The sequence below is a fragment of the Bufo bufo genome, chromosome 1, assembly GCF_905171765.1.
Source record: "Bufo bufo chromosome 1, aBufBuf1.1, whole genome shotgun sequence".
Classification (NCBI taxonomy): domain Eukaryota; kingdom Metazoa; phylum Chordata; class Amphibia; order Anura; family Bufonidae; genus Bufo; species Bufo bufo.
The window spans coordinates 295,482,043-295,499,893 of record NC_053389.1 but is presented as its reverse complement, the minus strand read 5'-3'; the positions used below and the strand labels follow the sequence as shown (position 1 = coordinate 295,499,893).

Genomic DNA, 17,851 nt, shown 5'->3' with positions numbered 1-17,851 from the left:
CAAGACTTTAATCAGGAGAGGTCTTGGGGGCGCCCCCGGAGGCAGAGGTCGAAATGGCACCCTATGTGCCCTTTCTATTGCAAAAAGTGGGGACAACTTTTCTTTGCCAACAATGTCCATCAGCCATTTCTCCATAAATGAAACTGGGTCCGAACCCTCAGAACGCTCCGGAATCCCAATAAAGCGCACATTGTTCCTTCGCAGCCGATGCATAGGAGGCTGCCTTCAGGGGCTCCGCTCCACTCACATCACCGGATACCACAGCTTCAGGCTCCGGATCATTCGCTGCAGCGGCCGGGGTACGGGCAAACTTTCCCAGCTTCACCGCCACATCAGACAGTTTGGTGGCGTGCGCGGCGCCATCTTGCTTAGACGGAGTATCCGTGCGGCCGTCCCTGCACTCCTTCTCTCTCTGCTTTTGCCGGGTCATAATGTGACCGGAGTGCTCTACAATATCCAGGGAGGCTTCTAGTTATTGCCTGTCGTCACCAAGGCCAGGTAGGAGATGGGCAAACGATTAATAGCAGGATACTTTCCAGGAGCTCTGCGCCATGCGACTCTTTACATCGGCAGTTAGGCCACGCCCCAGCTATCCTTATCCTTAAAGGGAACCTGTCACCAGTTTTATGGTGTCCTAACTAAGGGCAACTTAAATAAGTGACTGATTCTCTTAGCAAAATTCTGGGTCACTTTCTTTAATTGACCCAGTCAATCTTGTACTGAAAAGCTCCAGCTCATAATGATGAGTCCTGAATATTCATAAGCTCCTGACTCTCCCCGCCTGCCTGCTGCTGATTGACAGTTTTTTTCCATATGAATCAGCAGCAGGTGAGCAGGGGAGTGGCTATAGCTCTGAATTAAAAAAACACTGGAATCACTGACATCACGCTGGACTCAAATCAGCTCATTAGCATGTGGCATGTGGCATCTTTGTGTGTATATTATGAGGTAACCATCTGTCACACCAGTAAGTGAATACATCTAAGGTACTTTTTAGTAGTTAATGATTGTATATAATTAGTTAGATTATAATCAAATATCCACATGACAGTTTCCCTTTAAAGGTTCCACTGACAAGATGGTCTCCTGTGGCTTTTTTTTCTAAGTCTTTCTATCTTGCAGAGAGGGCATCTGCCACCCAGTCATCATTTACACTGATCATAAGAACTTGACTTCTCTCCAGTCTGCCGAATTCACACCAAACCCGATGGTCTGTTTTTCGCTCACTTTGATTTCCTCCTGCACTTTGGGCCAGCAGAGAAGAACATCAAGGCAGGGTGGATGTTCTCTCCTGTACCGTACTGATCAGGAAAATTAACCTTGTCACAGCGTTGACCCTGCCCGTATTGTCACTGTCGCTCCAGTACGAGTCAAGGACATTCTTTCCAGTAAGACGTGTGTTCTGGTTGTCAAGAGGAGTTGGATTCTTGCCTGGGGGCATAAATCTAAACTGGAAGGTCACCCTGGTTTCCGCAAGACACTTACCGTATTTATCAGGGTATAACACGCACTTTTCCCCCCTGAAAATAGGGGGCAAATCATGTATGCGTGTTATACGCCGATATTCATTGCGCTGTATGATCCGGGAGAGAGGAGGGGCTGGAGTCCGTAACTAGGGGCGTGGCCCGGTGCAGTCACTGTACTCTTACACCGGGCCCCGCCGCTCACCAAAGTATTTATAAACGTGAATCCTTATCCTGTTATTAAGCTGCCCTCTCCCATGTTCCCATGTCCCCCCTGTATCCCCATAGCACTTACTTAAGCTTCAATAGCAGGCAGAGTGGACGGCAGCAGTAACGTCACTCACTGACGTTGAGCGTCTGCTCCGCCCCCTTTATGAATGAAGCAGGCGGAGCAGACGCGCAACGTCAGTGAGTGACGTTACTGCTGCCGTCCGCTCTGCCTGCTATGGAAGCGTGTGAATCGTAAGTGCTGTGGGGATACAGGGGGGACATGGAAACATGGGAGAGGGCAGCTTAATAACAGGATAAGGATTCACGTTTATAAATACTTCGGTGAGCGGCGGGGCCAGGTGTATTGGGGGACACTGTTATGAGGGGGATCTGTGGATGACATATAGCAGTGTCATCCACAGATCCCCCCCATAACAGTTCCATCCACAGATCCCCCCACCCCATAGCAGTACAATTTGAAATGGACACTGTTATGAGGGGGATCTGTGGATGACATATAGCAGTGTCATCCACAGATCCCCCCCATAACAGTTCCATCCACAGATCCCCCCACCCCATAGCAGTACAATTTGAAATGGACACTGTTATGAGGGGGATCTGTGGATGACATATAGCAGTGTCATCCACAGATCCCCCCCATAACAGTTCCATCCACAGATCCCCCCACCCCATAGCAGTACAATTTGAAATTTAATTTTTTTTCCTGAAATTTCCCTTAAAATGAAGGGTGCGTGTTATACGCCAGTGCGTGTTATACGCCGATAAATACGGTAATCTCATTTCTCAATATTACTGTTATCCAACAGTCTCCCAGGATGAATCAAAGTTATGTCGCCACTTGGGCTCAGAATAAATTCCCTGTGGGTTTGCTCCTCCCGTTGCCTACATGTGATGCTCTGTGGCAATATGTTGGGATAGATTTCATCACGCACCTCCCGCCATCTTCTGGGTGTACAGGTTATGGTGGATTGTTTTTCAAACATGGCTCATCTTGACCACTTGTCTTGTCTACATTCTGCAGTTCAACTGGCTAACTTGTTCATGATGCACATGTTTCATTTGCATGGACTGACTGAACATATTGTGTTGAACAGAGGTGTTCATTCTAGGTCAAGATTCTAAAGGACTCTCTTTCAATTACTTGACATTAATCTGGACTTTTCCTCTGCCTACCACCCTCAGTCTAATAGACAGGTTGAACAAATTAATTAGATTTTGAAGAACTATCTTCATTGCTTAATTTCTTCTAAACAAGATAATTGGGTGTCCTTGTTTCCATGGGCCGAGTTCTCCTATAATTATTACTATACCATCTTTTCACATTTTTGTTTCTGGTGAGGTAACTGCTGCTGATACTACCCTCAAGTATTCTCTTCGGGTTTGGTGGGAACTAAAACTGGACAAAGAATTTTGTTCTTATAATGAAATCCACGTACAAGAAATACACAGTGCCTCCACTTTTCTGTCCTGGAGACAGTCTGGTTATCCTGTAAGAACATTTGCTTTAGGGTACTCTTCTACAAATTTGCTCCTTGTTTGTTTGGGTCCATTTGAAGTGTTGAGACAGATCAACCCTATTTGTTAAAGCTGTGACTGCCACCATCTCTGCATTCCTAACTCCTAACTCCTTTCTGTAGTTTTTCAAGTTGGATTTCTCTTTATCATAACTCTCTCAGTCCAATCGTATTAACCAAATTCAGAAAAATTATCTGCGCCATTTCATCTTTCACCATGATGACTGGGTGCCCTTACTTTCCTGTGCTGAATTCTCTTATAACAAGCACTTAAGCGAGTCTACTAGCAGTTTGCCTTTCTACATTGTCTATGGACATTTGCAGATTTCATGTACTTTTTCTGTTACCTCTCAGGTGCCAGCTGCTGATTCAATGACTTTCTTTAGATCTGACAGGAGACTCAATCTTCCCTGTTTCAGGCAACTGCTCTTCTGAAGAGATTTACTTACCGGAGACCCAGGTTACCACCACATTTCTCCTCAGTAGACAAAGTTTGACTGTTCTCTAAAAACATCTATTTGAGAGTACCCTCCTGCACTTTTACTTACCTTGATTCTTTGGTCCTTTTGAGGTTTTGAAGCAGAGCAACCCTGTATGCCAAAAGTTAAGCTTTCCACCTTCTCCTGTATACCAATTTTGATCCATGTTTCACATCTCAAAATACTAGTGCTCAACTGCTGTTCTATGTCTCCAGTCTCTGCTTCCATGCCAGTTGGCCCAAAAGAAGATTTCCAAGTGGAGAGCATCTTTGATGTAAAGAAGGTTGGAAAGAAAACATATTTGGAGGATTGGAAAGGATTTGGTCCTGAGGGAAGATCTTGGAGCTTGCTGAGAACATAAATGTGCCAGCCTTTCTCAGAAGATTCCATCTACAGTCTAGACCAGGGATGGGCAAACTGTGGCTCTCCAGCTGTTGTAAAACTACAACTCCCAGTATGCTCAGTCGGCCTACAGCTGTCAGCCTACAGCAGGGCATGATGGAATTTGTAGTTTTACAACAGCTGGAGAGCAGTTTGCCCATCACTGGTCGAGATCAAAAAATAGGCATAATAGAGGGGATACCGTAATGTTGGTGGTCCATGTCCGCCCGCATCTCTCCTTTCCCAGTGGTCATGATCGCCAACGTACTCACCCCTTCTGCTGCACTGTGATCTATGCATCTGACCCCACCTCCTTCCTGCTGCTTTTGTTTCTGCACACTCCCATAGCATACACTCTTCAAAGCTTTAAAAGGGCCAGCATACAAATGGGCTAATCTGTCCCCAGCATATGACAGTGTTGCCTGGGGGTTAATATGGCATATTCCACTATGGGAAGGGGCCTTAGCAATAAGATTCCTAGCTTGTCTAGTTCCTGTGAAGTTGTGCTGCTATTGTATGTTCTGACCTCTGCCTGATAACTGTATGGAAGCTGTGCCACCTGTCCTGACCTCTGTCTAATCACACCCACCGCATTACATACAAATTTTACAAATTGGTTAACTCATTGTCTGCAGGAGGGTTATAGCATGGTAGGAGGAGCTAATACTTTTCTGACCAGTGTCTGGTTCCTTGTGGCAGCATCTGTACACAAAGTTATCATTTGTGTTCCCCTAATGAAGGTCATCATAGTATATGGTGTATTTTTGTGATTATAGCAGGGGCGAGACTGACCATTTAATGTGTATGGGACTGTCCCGACTCCTTCCTTTGAGGAAAGAAGAGTCAGGCATGTTGGATTTTAACATGTCTGGTCTAAACCACCAGAGGTATCTGTCTGTGGACTCTTTCCATCTCCCTATTTGGCCAAGCATGCAATTGTAATTATGGGGTTGGAAAAAATAGCTGTTGGTTGGGGTGTGGCTAGTTTAAAATGTGATTTGGAATACCTTGTTACTCTGTTGGTCATGTTCTGACCCTAGTTGCATTGATTGTGTCATATCTACAAATGATTTTCTCAATAAAATACAAAAATTATTCTGTTTTCTTCCATACAGTTTTATAGAAAAAAAAAAAAGACTCATCTGGTTAGAGCATCCCGATTCCTCTGTGAACCAGAAGTGTTATGTACTGTCTACAGAAACATCATTGCTGCTGGTCAATAAGTGTCCACAACAGTCATGTGATATTTCCGATTGCGGCTGTTGCTCATGACATGGTGACTCAGCATACTATTTTCAGAATTTTTAAAGAAATGAGTGGAGAAATGTGATGTCACCACTCCATACACAGCAGCCGTGAAACTGGGGTCACGAGAAAAGAGTGGGATCTGCACCTCTAGGACATTTAGGACATATAATGTGAATATACCATAAATGTGCAGATGGGAATAACTTTAAGTAGGGATGGTTTAGGCTGGCGCCTCTTCCCTAAGTTGAATCTAGTTGCATCTAGGCATGGCGTAGATCTTTGCTTCCCCAATGCATGCGAACCTACTTACAAAGTTAAAAACTTTAAAACTGAACTACAAATTCACTTTTTAAAGATGGTAAATGATTTTATCCAGATCATAAAATTAAGATTTATTATTTAGCTGTGTGTATTTGTATGTCTTTTTAAAAACTTTCTGCAACCTTCTGTTTTCATGCATTAAACATAAATGTCAGATTTCATTGGTTTTTAAAGCAATAGAGAAGTTCTGATTTTGCAGTTCACTAACATAAATATATTTGTTTTTTGTATGCAGGTTCCTCAAGCGCTACAGCACAATTTTATTGACTTCTTTCCCAAAATATCATGCTGTTCACCGAAAGAAGTCCTAAGAAAATGCACAGAAGATGTGGCAGATGACTGTGGGGATCCAGGAATGGATGTTGCGGAATTCCAAAGTGAATGTTTCCAGAGACCATACCAGTATTTAATACGTTTTGACAAAGGACAGAATCTAGACACATTTACATACAAACATGACAGTGTAGAAGGGGATCCAGCAGAGTGTCTGCAGATATTCCTTTTGCATTGCGGAATTATTGATCCTTCTTGGTCTGAACTCAGAAACTTTTCCTGGTTTTTAAATCTCCAACTTAAAGATTGTGAATCTTCAGTTTTTTGTAAAGTTGAACATGTTGGAGATTTATTGCCAGGATTTAAGCGTTTTGTGGTTGATTTTATGATAATCATGGCAAAAGACTTTGCTACACCATCTTTGGATATTGCAGATCAAAGTCCAGGAAGGCAAATCATTAACTTTCATGGACGTGAGGAAAAGGACCTGGCTCCTTTTTTGTTGCGTAAAAAGTGGGAGTCTGAACCACATCCCTATATCTTCTTTAATAATGATCATGTGTCCATGACATTTATTGGATTCCACTTAAAGCCAAATAATACAGGAGGTGTAGATGCTATCAATCCCAGAGATAATACTGTAATTAAACAAAATGTTATGACCATGCAGCTTTATAACGGACTGGTGCTTCAAAGAGTGCCATTCAATATTGACTTTGACAATCTACCCAGGCATGAGAAAATAAGCAGATTATGTATGGTCCTAGGAATCCAATGGCCATTTGATCCAGATGAAACATATGAGCTCACTATGGACAATATTCTCAAGATTCTGGCCATTAAAATGAGATTCCGATGTGAAATTCCGGTTGTCATCATGGGAGAAACTGGTTGTGGAAAAACACGACTAATAAAGTTCTTATGTCATTTGTGCAAGGGATTTGTTGATACAGAAAATATGAAGCTTGTGAAAGTTCATGGAGGTACCACGGCTGAGATGATTTCCCAGAAAATAATTGAGGCACAGGAAATTGCAAAGTTTAACAGAGACAATGGATGTGATACTGTGTTGTTCTTTGATGAAGCAAATACAACTGAGGCCATAAGTAGTATCAAAGAAGCTCTGTGTGATCACACCGTAGAAGGAGAACCATTAGAAGAGAATTCTGGGTTACACATTATTGCAGCCTGCAACCCATATAGAAAGCACACTGATGAAATGATTAAACGCTTAGAGTCTGCTGGTCTGGGTTACAGGGTAACCGCGGATGAGACCAAGGACAGACTAGGGTCCATCCCATTAAGACAGCTTGTTTACCGCGTACATGCTTTGCCTCCTAGCATGATGCCACTGGTATGGGACTTTGGACAACTAAATAATGAAACCGAGAAGAAATACATACAACAAATCATTCAGAGATTAGCAAAAGAGATTGAGTTGTCTACTAGTAATGTACAGTTATTAACTAATGTGCTCTCAGCTTCTCAAAGTTACATGAGGTTAAAAAATGATGAATGCAGCTTTGTCAGCCTAAGAGATGTTGAACGTTGTGTAGAGGTCTTCAAGTGGTTCTATAAACATCATGCAAAGCTGCTAAAGAATCAGAAAAACATGTTAAAGAATAAAAGAAATGTCTCTTATCAAAAAGATAAAGTAGCTTGGTCTCTTGTGCTAGCTGTTGGTGTATGCTACCATGCCTCTTTAGAAACTAAGGAATCATACAGAGAGGCCATATGTGGACATTTCCATTCGCCATACAGAGACCAATCTGCTATTTTGGATGAAATAAGTATCATTCAAGATCTCTTTTTATCAGGGGTACACTTAAGAAACACCATTGCAAGAAACCTGGCCTTGAAGGAAAACTTATTTATGATGGTCATCTGTATTGAACTTAAAATCCCTTTATTTCTTGTTGGAAAACCAGGAAGCTCAAAGTCACTAGCAAAGACTATTGTTGCAGATGCCATGCAAGGTCAGGCAGCTCATACTGAACTGTATAAAGACCTTAAACAGATTCACTTGGTATCTTTTCAGTGTAGCCCTCACTCAACTCCAGAAGGTATAATTAGCACATTTAAGCATTGTGCTCGCTTCCAGGAAGGGAAAAATTTAAAAGAGTATGTGTCTGTGGTGGTTCTTGATGAAATCGGTCTTGCTGAAGACTCTACCAAAATGCCTTTAAAGACACTTCATCCTTTGCTGGAGGATGGTTGCATTGATGATGAGCCATTGCCACACAAAAAGGTTGGATTTATTGGAATCTCTAACTGGGCCTTAGATCCTGCAAAAATGAATAGAGGAATATTTGTATCTCGGGGTGATCCTGATAAGCAAGAACTTATTGAAAGTGCTGAGGGAATCTGCTCATCTGATAACCTCATTCTTACAAAAGTCACAAACTATTTCCAATACTTTGCAGATGCTTATCAGCAAGTTTGTGAGACTCAAAAAGAACAGAAAAAAGAATTCTTCGGTTTACGTGACTTTTACAGTCTGATAAAAATGGTGTTTGCTTTTACCAAACAGTCAGTCTTGACAGAGCGTGAAATTGCTCGCGCAGTCCTCCGGAATTTCAGTGGGAAAGATGATTTAAATGCATTGGACATTTTTTTGGGAGACGAAAATAAAAATCTAGGCGAGGCTTATAATACGATAGATCTGGTGATGGAAAATATTAAAAGTGACAGTGAGGACTGTGAATCTCGTTACCTTTTAATATTGACCAAAAACTATGCAGCACTTCAGATACTTCAACAAGCATTTATTAAGGAGAACCAGCAACCTGAAATCATATTTGGATCCAGCTTCCCAAAGGACCAAGAATACACTCAGATTTGCAGAAATATCAACCGTGTTAAGATCTGTATGGAAACTGGCCAGATGGTCATTCTCCTTAATCTCCAAAACTTGTATGAAAGCCTCTATGATGCATTAAATCAATATTATGTTTACCTAGCTGGCCAAAAGTATGTAGACTTGGGCCTTGGTACCCATCGTGTAAAGTGCAGGGTTCACCCAAAATTCAGACTGATAGTCATTGAAGAAAAAGATATTGTATACAAAGACTTCCCAATCCCACTGATCAACAGATTAGAAAAACATTATTTGGATATTAGCACATTTTTGAAAAAAGAAGACAAAATTCTTGTTGAACAGCTTGAGGCTTGGGTACAAAGTTTCACCAGTCCAAAAGTAAACCACCTCATGGTAAAAGATCATGAATACAGTCCTTCTGATGTTTTTATTGGCTACCACTCAGACACATGTGCTTCAGTTGTTCTTCAAGTATCAGAGAATATGAATCAAGCACAACATGATACCGAAGATATTAAAAAGGAGAAGTATAAGGCTGCACAAAATGTTCTGCTTAAATGTGCTACACCAGATTCTGTCATCAGGTTAGACCGCCAAGAATTAATTGATGAGTACTTCAAAATACAACATCATGGCTCCTTGGTAGACTTCCTCCATTCACATATAACATCTGCATTTCACAACAGCACCATTTTCACTGAGGTAATACAATTATATTTTCTTTATTGATTTACTGTTCTGTCTTCACTAGTACTATCTACTTGCTATATTATATTTAAGCAAATGTTAGACACAAAATAGCAGAAGATATACTGTAAGCCTTGAGTAGCATAGAAAATAGGTGTGTACGCCCAAGCCTTTATATTACAGAAGCAACCTATTAACCAAAATAAATTCTAAGACGCCATAGTATCATATATGTGCCTGTATTAATTACAATGTGTATTAATATAAGGGTGGAGTCCTACAGCAAGAAACAGAATGGTATCAACAAGCCATTTCATATGACAACTAATTGACATGTATAAGTAACTCCATATGTCAGTTATAACTAATAAAATGTGATGTGCAGTAGAAATAAAGGGGCAGTCAGCACTGGATTTAGAACCCGCAAAATTTATTTTTCCAGCCATACTTTTCATCTCCAAACTGGATCTCTCAGGGTAAGGCCACTTTCACATAGTCTGTGTTTGGTCAGTGTTGAATCTGTGATTATGAGCCAAAACCAGGAATGGCTACTACATAAAGATAAGGTATAATGGAAAGATTTACACATGTTCTGTGTTTTTGACACACTCCTCGTTTTGGCTCAAAATCACTAATGTAAATCACTGAGCAAACACTGACTGCGTGAAAGCGGCCTAAATTGACCAGTCTAGAATGGATTCATGTATAGCACAATGTATACTGCATATAACATCATCCGTGCCAGCATTGCATGACGCATGTCATGTCCAACATGCATATATCATGATCTCGAAATGCCCGTACATCACTACCTGGATAATTTCATTAGAATTAAGCAGTTAAACGTTTTATAGATCACTTACGGGATGAATTGCAAGTGTTTTAGGGTAATTCCACACATGACACCCACACTTTATCCAAGGTATTACAGCAGCTTGGCAAAAACATGGCTTGGAATTTTGCTAGTTTTAGAATTCTTGTTCACTTCTTTTTAGAAGTAAAAATGACTGCTAGATGTAACCGTTCCTTTATAATAGATTTATATTTTTCCTTTATACAACTCTGGCCCTGACATTTTAACAATATTAAAGTATGATTCAATTTAAACTTCATGTTTAGATCACAACATTTTCACGCCTTCTTACTTCTGCGGACAAAAAGATTTTAGAAGTTGAATTACAAAACAATATCAGCAAAATTGAAATTTTGTCCCTTCAACAATTTGACACAGAATTCTCATTTTTGAAGAAAATTCGGTAAGTTGTGACATATCTAGATGATCGGCCGTATGTGTTATTAAGGACACAGCATTTCTGACTCGGAGATGATGCAGTTTTAGTTCACTTCACTTAAGACTCTTTTGTCAGAATCTGGAGTTGCCTCTTGAAATCTATTGTATTTCAGTATATTGGTGTGGTTTCTCTTAATAAGTGATATTAATGAAAACTATACAAGCGTGCAAACAATTGAGATGGTCCAATCTCTGTGTCAGATATGTTTGTGTGGCTTACTACCCTTAAACTATAATAATCTTTATTTATATAGCGCCAACATATTCTGCGGTGCTAATTTGTTTCAGTGCTATATATATTCAGTTACATTAGGTCTAAATACACTCTATGAACAAAAGTATTAGGACACCTACTCTACACATTACACCTACCAGATCCTTTACGACATCCCATTCTAAATCCATAGTTCACCATGTTGTAATGGAATTAAAGGCTCCTGGCTATTATATTTCTTCATCGATAGTTACCTATACCTCATCACTCAGCGACCCTGCTCATTGTGGCTGAGTTGCTGTGCATCCACTTTTCAATAATACTACTCACAGTTGATGGTGAAATATCTAGGAGTAACGAGGTTTCTCAAACTGACTTGTTACAACAGTGACATCCTATTACAGTACTCACTGAGGACTTTAGAACAAGCCATTCTTTCACATATGTTTGTAAAGGCAGACTGCATGGATAGGTGCTGGATTTTATACACCTGTGGCAATGGGACTGAATGAAACACCTGAATTCAGTGATTAAGACATTGGTCCCAATACTTTTTTCTATATAGTTTATATTTTTTATTTTCTTAATGTTTTAAATCCTTGTACGGTATTTGAAAATTTCAAATTCATGTGCACGTATGGTAGTGAAATTCACAAAACTAGTACTACAATGTCAGCAGTGGGATTGTGCCTAAATTATTATTTTTCTTTTGCAAACTGCTTACAATGATATAAGTAGCCCTACGGACACACAGAGAGTGTGTAAAACGTTTCATTCAGCTTCCCAACTTCACTTTGCCCAAATATCAACCCTGGATTAATGAGTTTGAAAACTGGTATCATATGAAGATTTTGGGCTTTAATATGATATCAACACCAAGCAGCGGGCATTTAGAATCAGAGTTAATTCTTTGTGATTTTGGTAGCTTTCTTACCGTTTGTTTTTTTCCCACTTAGGCATTTTCTAGAATCTGCCTCTGGCAATCTGATACTAATTATACAGACTGATTTTGAAGAAGGGTCTCGAGGAGCAAATCTTGTTGCATCAGCAAAGTAAGTTTATATAATGTGTTACTGTTCACCAATGTGTTTGTGAGATGATTATATGGCACTTACTAATATAGCCTTTGTTGAAATTCTGCACCATTTTCTATATTTCATAAGGTATAGGGCCCATTGTTTGCCAAGTCTCTTGTGCTGTCCACACAGAGGTCCTGCCCGTAAAATGGCTGCTGATGGACGGGCATGTCACCACGCAAACCACTTCAATGGGATGTCTTCTCTATTTAAATACACTGCCATTTGCACTTGAACTGTAGGGAATTTGTGCAGGTGCAGTGTGTTAGAATGGAGACGGCTAAATGATGTGTCTGGTCACATGACCCTCCATCAGCAGCCATCTTATGGACAAACTCTTTCTGGATAGCACAGAAGATTTGCCTGTGGCATGGCTTATGAAATATAGCAAATGGCAAAGAATATGAACAAAGGCTATATTAGTAAGTGTCCTATAGTCCTCTTACATATACATTGGTCAAAATTAGCCAGACAGTGACAAACCCCTTTAAGGCTGTTTCTGCTCAGCAACAAAAATAATGGAAGAGCAAGATTTGGCACATAACTAACAGGAATGGAGCCAAACAGTTTCCATTGACTATAATGGGATCTGTTCAATTTCCATTCAGAAGGGTGCTTTTTTAGGGAAGAAAAAAGTCCTGCCTAAAGGACTTCTTTCTCCGATATTTTTAACAAAATTTGTGATGGAGCCCCCGAACAGAGCCTCCAACATAGAGGTGAACATGCCCTAAGAAAGAAATACATAATGTCAGATTGTTTGATTTGTTCTGTTTGATTCCTTATCCTTAGGTACTCTGCTGTGAATGAAATAAACAAGTTAAATCTCAGCACAAAATGTGTCTTTGTCTACTTTATAACTAAGCTCCCGAGAATCAAAGGTGGAACATCATATGTGGGCTTTCGTGGAGGTAAGACATATTTAAATGTTTTCTCACAAACTACAGGGACTTCCTAAAATGTACTATGTTTAGAGATCATCTGTCAGCAGGATCAACCTTGTTAAACCAGGGAGTCGATCTACCTGATAAAACTGATACCTGTATTGCCGCTCTTGAAAAGATAACGTTTATTTAATATGCAAATTAGAGCTTCAGTGCACCAAGGGGCTGGCCCTAGCCTTTCCAGTGCACCACGGCTCCTACTTTCCAACATTTTCCACTCCTCCCTCCCCTTGACCGACAATTCCTGGCATCATCATTGCCCTCTTGCTTGGCCCTGTAACCCCATGCATGTGCTGCAGATACTTCTACTGGCACATGCACAGTACATCTCCTTTAGCTTTCCATGCTACATGTACCAACTGAAGAATCTGTGGTGCATGCAAGGAATTACAGGGCCAGGAAAAAGGACAATTATGTCAACCAAAAAGTGGGGGAGTGGCAAACTCTGGAGACTGGAGGAGCTGAGGTGCACCCAAGGGCTCAGCCTATTAATTTGCATATGGAATAAAATATATTTTTTTGGAATGGGGCAAATATTTTAACAACATCACATATAAATAAATGGTTGCCATTCCCCTTGTAATAAGGGTGTGTCCCTACAAATTCTAAGGCAGGTATTACTCCTGGTGGCACCCTTTTTTTTTTTTCTTTTTTTTTTTTTTTTTGCTGCATTTTTTGAGACTGCAGTAAAACAGCCACTGCAGTAAAAACGCACTACAAATTGTCCACAACTTATTAAAGGGAACCTGTCATCAACTTTATGCTGACCGCACTGAGGGCAGCATAAAATAGTGACAGAAATGCTGATTTCAGCGGTGTGTCACTCATGAGCTAAAAGTAAGTGGTTGCCGAGAACCAGCATCATAATCATTGCAGCGTAGGCCTTGAAAAGAGTCAAATCTACCTGAGAAGAGTCCTGGTTATTCATAATCTCCTGCACTCTCACCCATCTGCTGATGATTGGCAGTTCTCTCCTAGAGAGAAAGGGAGAAAACTAGGTAGAAGACTGTCAGTCATCAGCAGGTGGGTGGGAGAGCAGGAATTCATGAATACCCAGGACTCTTCTCAGGTGGCCGGGACTCTTTTCCAGGCCCAGTCTGCAATGATTGTGATGTTGGTTCTCGGCAACCACTTACTTTTACCTTTTTAATGACAGACCGCTGAAATCAACTCACCTGTCTCTACTTTATTCTGCCGTTAGTATGGGCAACATAAAGGTGATGACAGGTTCCCTTTAACACAGCTTTATATTGTCAGTGTTAATTACTGTGAAATTAATACACCCCCAACTGGTAATACAATAAACCTCCAATACACCTTCTGTAGCCTATAATCATGTTTTTCAAGAATCTACTTGCTGACTTATTATAGAATCCTTCATTCTTTACTTCCCAGGAAAAATAATTTATTAGTACATTTATCGAGCCCTGCCTTATAGGGTGCTTGCAGATTAAATGTTGTTTTATAATTATTATTTTTTTAATTGGTTTGGTACGATGTTTCTTTTATGAAACATGACTTGTATATTACACTGTGTGCAGTCGGCTCATAGATACCTTAAAGCAGATGTCCTTATCTTTTTCTGTTAGGTTTGTGGCAATCTGTGCACATTGATGATTTGAGGAAATCTAAAGATATGGTGACCGATGTAACAGCACTTCTGAAGTTCACCATTAGTCAGTTGTTCTATACTGCAGGTAAGCCTGACTACTTTGACAAGATGTCAACTTTTCAAACATTAAAAAAAAATTCTAAGTCAATAACTAATGGTGTGCTCTACCTTTACTCTTCCCTTGGAAAAATCTGACGCCTACTTTTTGGCTGACCTGTTTCTTTTTGCAGCCTCTCAGAGGCAAAATTTTAGCATGATCTTAATTACAAAAATTAGAGCACTTCAAGGGATTAATTTATCAAGATGACTGTTTTTTAAAACTGAAGCCACCAGAGCTGTCAGCTGATTGCACAGTGCCCATTTCAGAAACTCCTGATGATCATTTGCTATGTCAGTAAGGGCTCGTGCACACAAACATATTTTATGTCCACATCCAATCCGCATTTATTGTGGGTTGGATGCGGTCTCATTCACTTTAATGCACACTGCGTGCTGTATGTCCGTTCCATGGCATCCGCAAAAATATAGAACATGTCTTATTCTTGTCCACATTCTGTTCTATTATGGCCCGCAAAGTGCAGAACGCACAAGGCCAGTATCTGTGTTTTGCAGGCCGCAAAAATAGCTACGGCTGTGTGCATGAGCCCTAAGTAGCTGCAGCTGCCCATACAGGTGCTTTGATACAGCTTATATGTAAAGTTGTTCACACCTTCTTCATGATTTCTCCTTACAATTCGGGGTGGTCTGGTTCCACCAAGTTCTGCGTAATTTGACAAGGAAATCTTCTGCGGTATTCTATTTATCTTGGGCCAAAATCATTTTTCCTAATGGCCTTTATTAAAAGTGTTCAACCCTTTTTCTTTCAGCTTTCACTGCTCTGTAGACTGTTCCTTCTGCTTTTCAGTGAAATCCACGAGAGAGCTGCTCTGCCAGTTTGATGTGTGGCTCTTATCTCTTCACTGCTGACAACTCATAAACACCCATATAAGCAAGAAGTCCACCCGAACGAGAGCGCGCCGCACTTTCATTGCTATGGGAGTTTCAAAAATAGCAGTATGAGAGCTCTTGGCTGTTTTTGGAACTCCCTAAGTGGTGAATGATGAGCACGTCGCACAAGTACAGTCGCCTCTCCATGCACTGCTGTGGGAATGTGAAAAATAACTGGAGCTCAACTATTTGTGGAACTCCCATAGCAGTGAATGAAGGGTTGGCCGTGCATGTGCAGCTGCTCTTCATTCACTTCGGAAGCCATCTCCTGGAGATAGGAGGGGTTCTCGAGGTGAGACCTGCACTTATTATGGAATATCCTTGTGATGTGCCATCAATGTCCAAGATGGGCCTACCCCTTTAACCACCTCCGGACCGCTGTACGCACAGACGCGTCCTGGAGGTGGTTGATTCATTCCGCCTGGACGCATATACGCATCATCTCGCGAGACGCGAGATTTCCTGTGAACGCGCGCACACAGGCGCGCGCGCTCACAGGAACGGAAGGTAAGAGAGTTGATCTCCAGCCTGCCAGCGGCGATCGTTCGCTGGCAGGCTGGAGATGTGTTTTTTTTAACCCCTAACAGGTATATTAGACGCTGTTTTGATAACAGCGTCTAATATACCTGCTACCTGGTCCTCTGGTGGTCCCCTTTGTTTGGATCGACCACCAGAGGACACAGGTAGCTCAGTAAAGTAGTACCAAGCACCACTACACTACACTACACCCCCCCCCGTCACTTATTAACCCCTTATTAGCCCCTGATCACCCCATATAGACTCCCTGATCACCCCCCTGTCATTGATTTCCCCCCTGTCATTGATTTCCCCCCTGTCATTGATCACCCCCCTGTCATTGATCACCCCCCTGTAAAGCTCCATTCAGACGTCCGCATGATTTTTACGGATCCACTGATAGATGGATCGGATCCGCAAAACGCATCCGGACGTCTGAATGAAGCCTTACAGGGGCGTGATCAATGACTGTGGTGATCACCCCATATAGACTCCCTGATCACCCCCCTGTCATTGATTACCCCCCTGTCATTGATCAACCCCCTGTAAAGCTCCATTCAGACGTCCGCATGATTTTTACGGATCCACTGATAGATGGATCGGATCCGCAAAACGCATCCGGACGTCTGAATGAAGCCTTACAGGGGCATGATCAATGACTGTGGTGATCACCCCATATAGACTCCCTGATCACCCCCCTGTAAAGCTCCATTCAGATGTCCGCATGATTTTTACGGATGCACTGATAGATGGATCGGATCCGCAAAACGCATCCGGACGTCTGAATGAAGCCTTACAGGGGCATGATCAATGACTGTGGGGATCACCCCATATAGACTCCCTGATCACCCCCCTGTCATTGATTACACCCCTGTCATTGATCAACCCCCTGTAAAGCTCCATTCAGATGTCTGCATGATTTTTACGGATGCACTGATAGATGGATCGGATCCGCAAAACGCATCCGGACGTCTGAATGAAGCCTTACAGGGGCATGATCAATGACTGTGGGGATCACCCCATATAGACTCCCTGATCACCCCCCTGTCATTGATTACACCCCTGTCATTGATCAACCCCCTGTAAAGCTCCATTCAGATGTCTGCATGATTTTTACGGATGCACTGATAGATGGATCGGATCCGCAAAACGCATCCAGACGTCTGAATGAAGCCTTACAGGGGCGTGATCAATGACTGTGGTGATCACCCCATATAGACTCCCTGATCACCCCCCTGTCATTGATTACCCCCCCTGTCATTGATTACCCCCCTGTAAAGCTCCATTCAGACGTCCGCATGATTTTTACGGATCCACTGATAGATGGATCGGATCCGCAAAACGCATACGGACGTCTGAATGAAGCCTTACACGGGCGTGATCAATGACTAAGGTGATCACCCCATATAGACTCTCGGATCACCCTCCTGTCATTGATCACCCCCCCTGTCATTGATCACCCCCCCTGTCATTGATCACCCCCCCCTGTCATTGATCACCCCCCCCCTGTCATTGATCACCCCTCTGTAAGGCTCCAGACATTTTTTTGGCCCAAGTTAGCGGAATTATTTTTTTTTTTTTCTTACAAAGTCTCATATTCCACTAACTTGTGTCAAAAAATAAAATCTCACATGAACTCACCATACCCCTCACGGAATCCAAATGCGTAAAATTTTTTAGACATTTATATTCCAGACTTCTTCTCACGCTTTAGGGCCCCTAGAATGCCAGGGCAGTATAAATACCCCACATGTGACCCCATTTCGGAAAGAAGACACCCCCAGGTATTCCGTGAGGGG

The 17,851-nt window shown here is 41.7% G+C and overlaps 1 protein-coding gene across 1 annotated transcript in view; it reads left to right on the top strand.

The window, feature by feature from the left end:
• Nucleotides 1-17,851, top strand: part of LOC121008297 (E3 ubiquitin-protein ligase RNF213-like) — a 253,825-nt gene that overhangs the window by 119,666 nt on the left and 116,308 nt on the right. Inside the window, exons 19-23 of the mRNA XM_040440749.1 lie at nt 5,873-9,430; nt 10,535-10,671; nt 11,877-11,972; nt 12,786-12,904; nt 14,527-14,634. Of these exons, the coding sequence (XP_040296683.1) occupies nt 5,873-9,430; nt 10,535-10,671; nt 11,877-11,972; nt 12,786-12,904; nt 14,527-14,634 (4,018 nt within the window). The remainder of the gene's footprint in view (nt 1-5,872; nt 9,431-10,534; nt 10,672-11,876; nt 11,973-12,785; nt 12,905-14,526; nt 14,635-17,851) is intronic.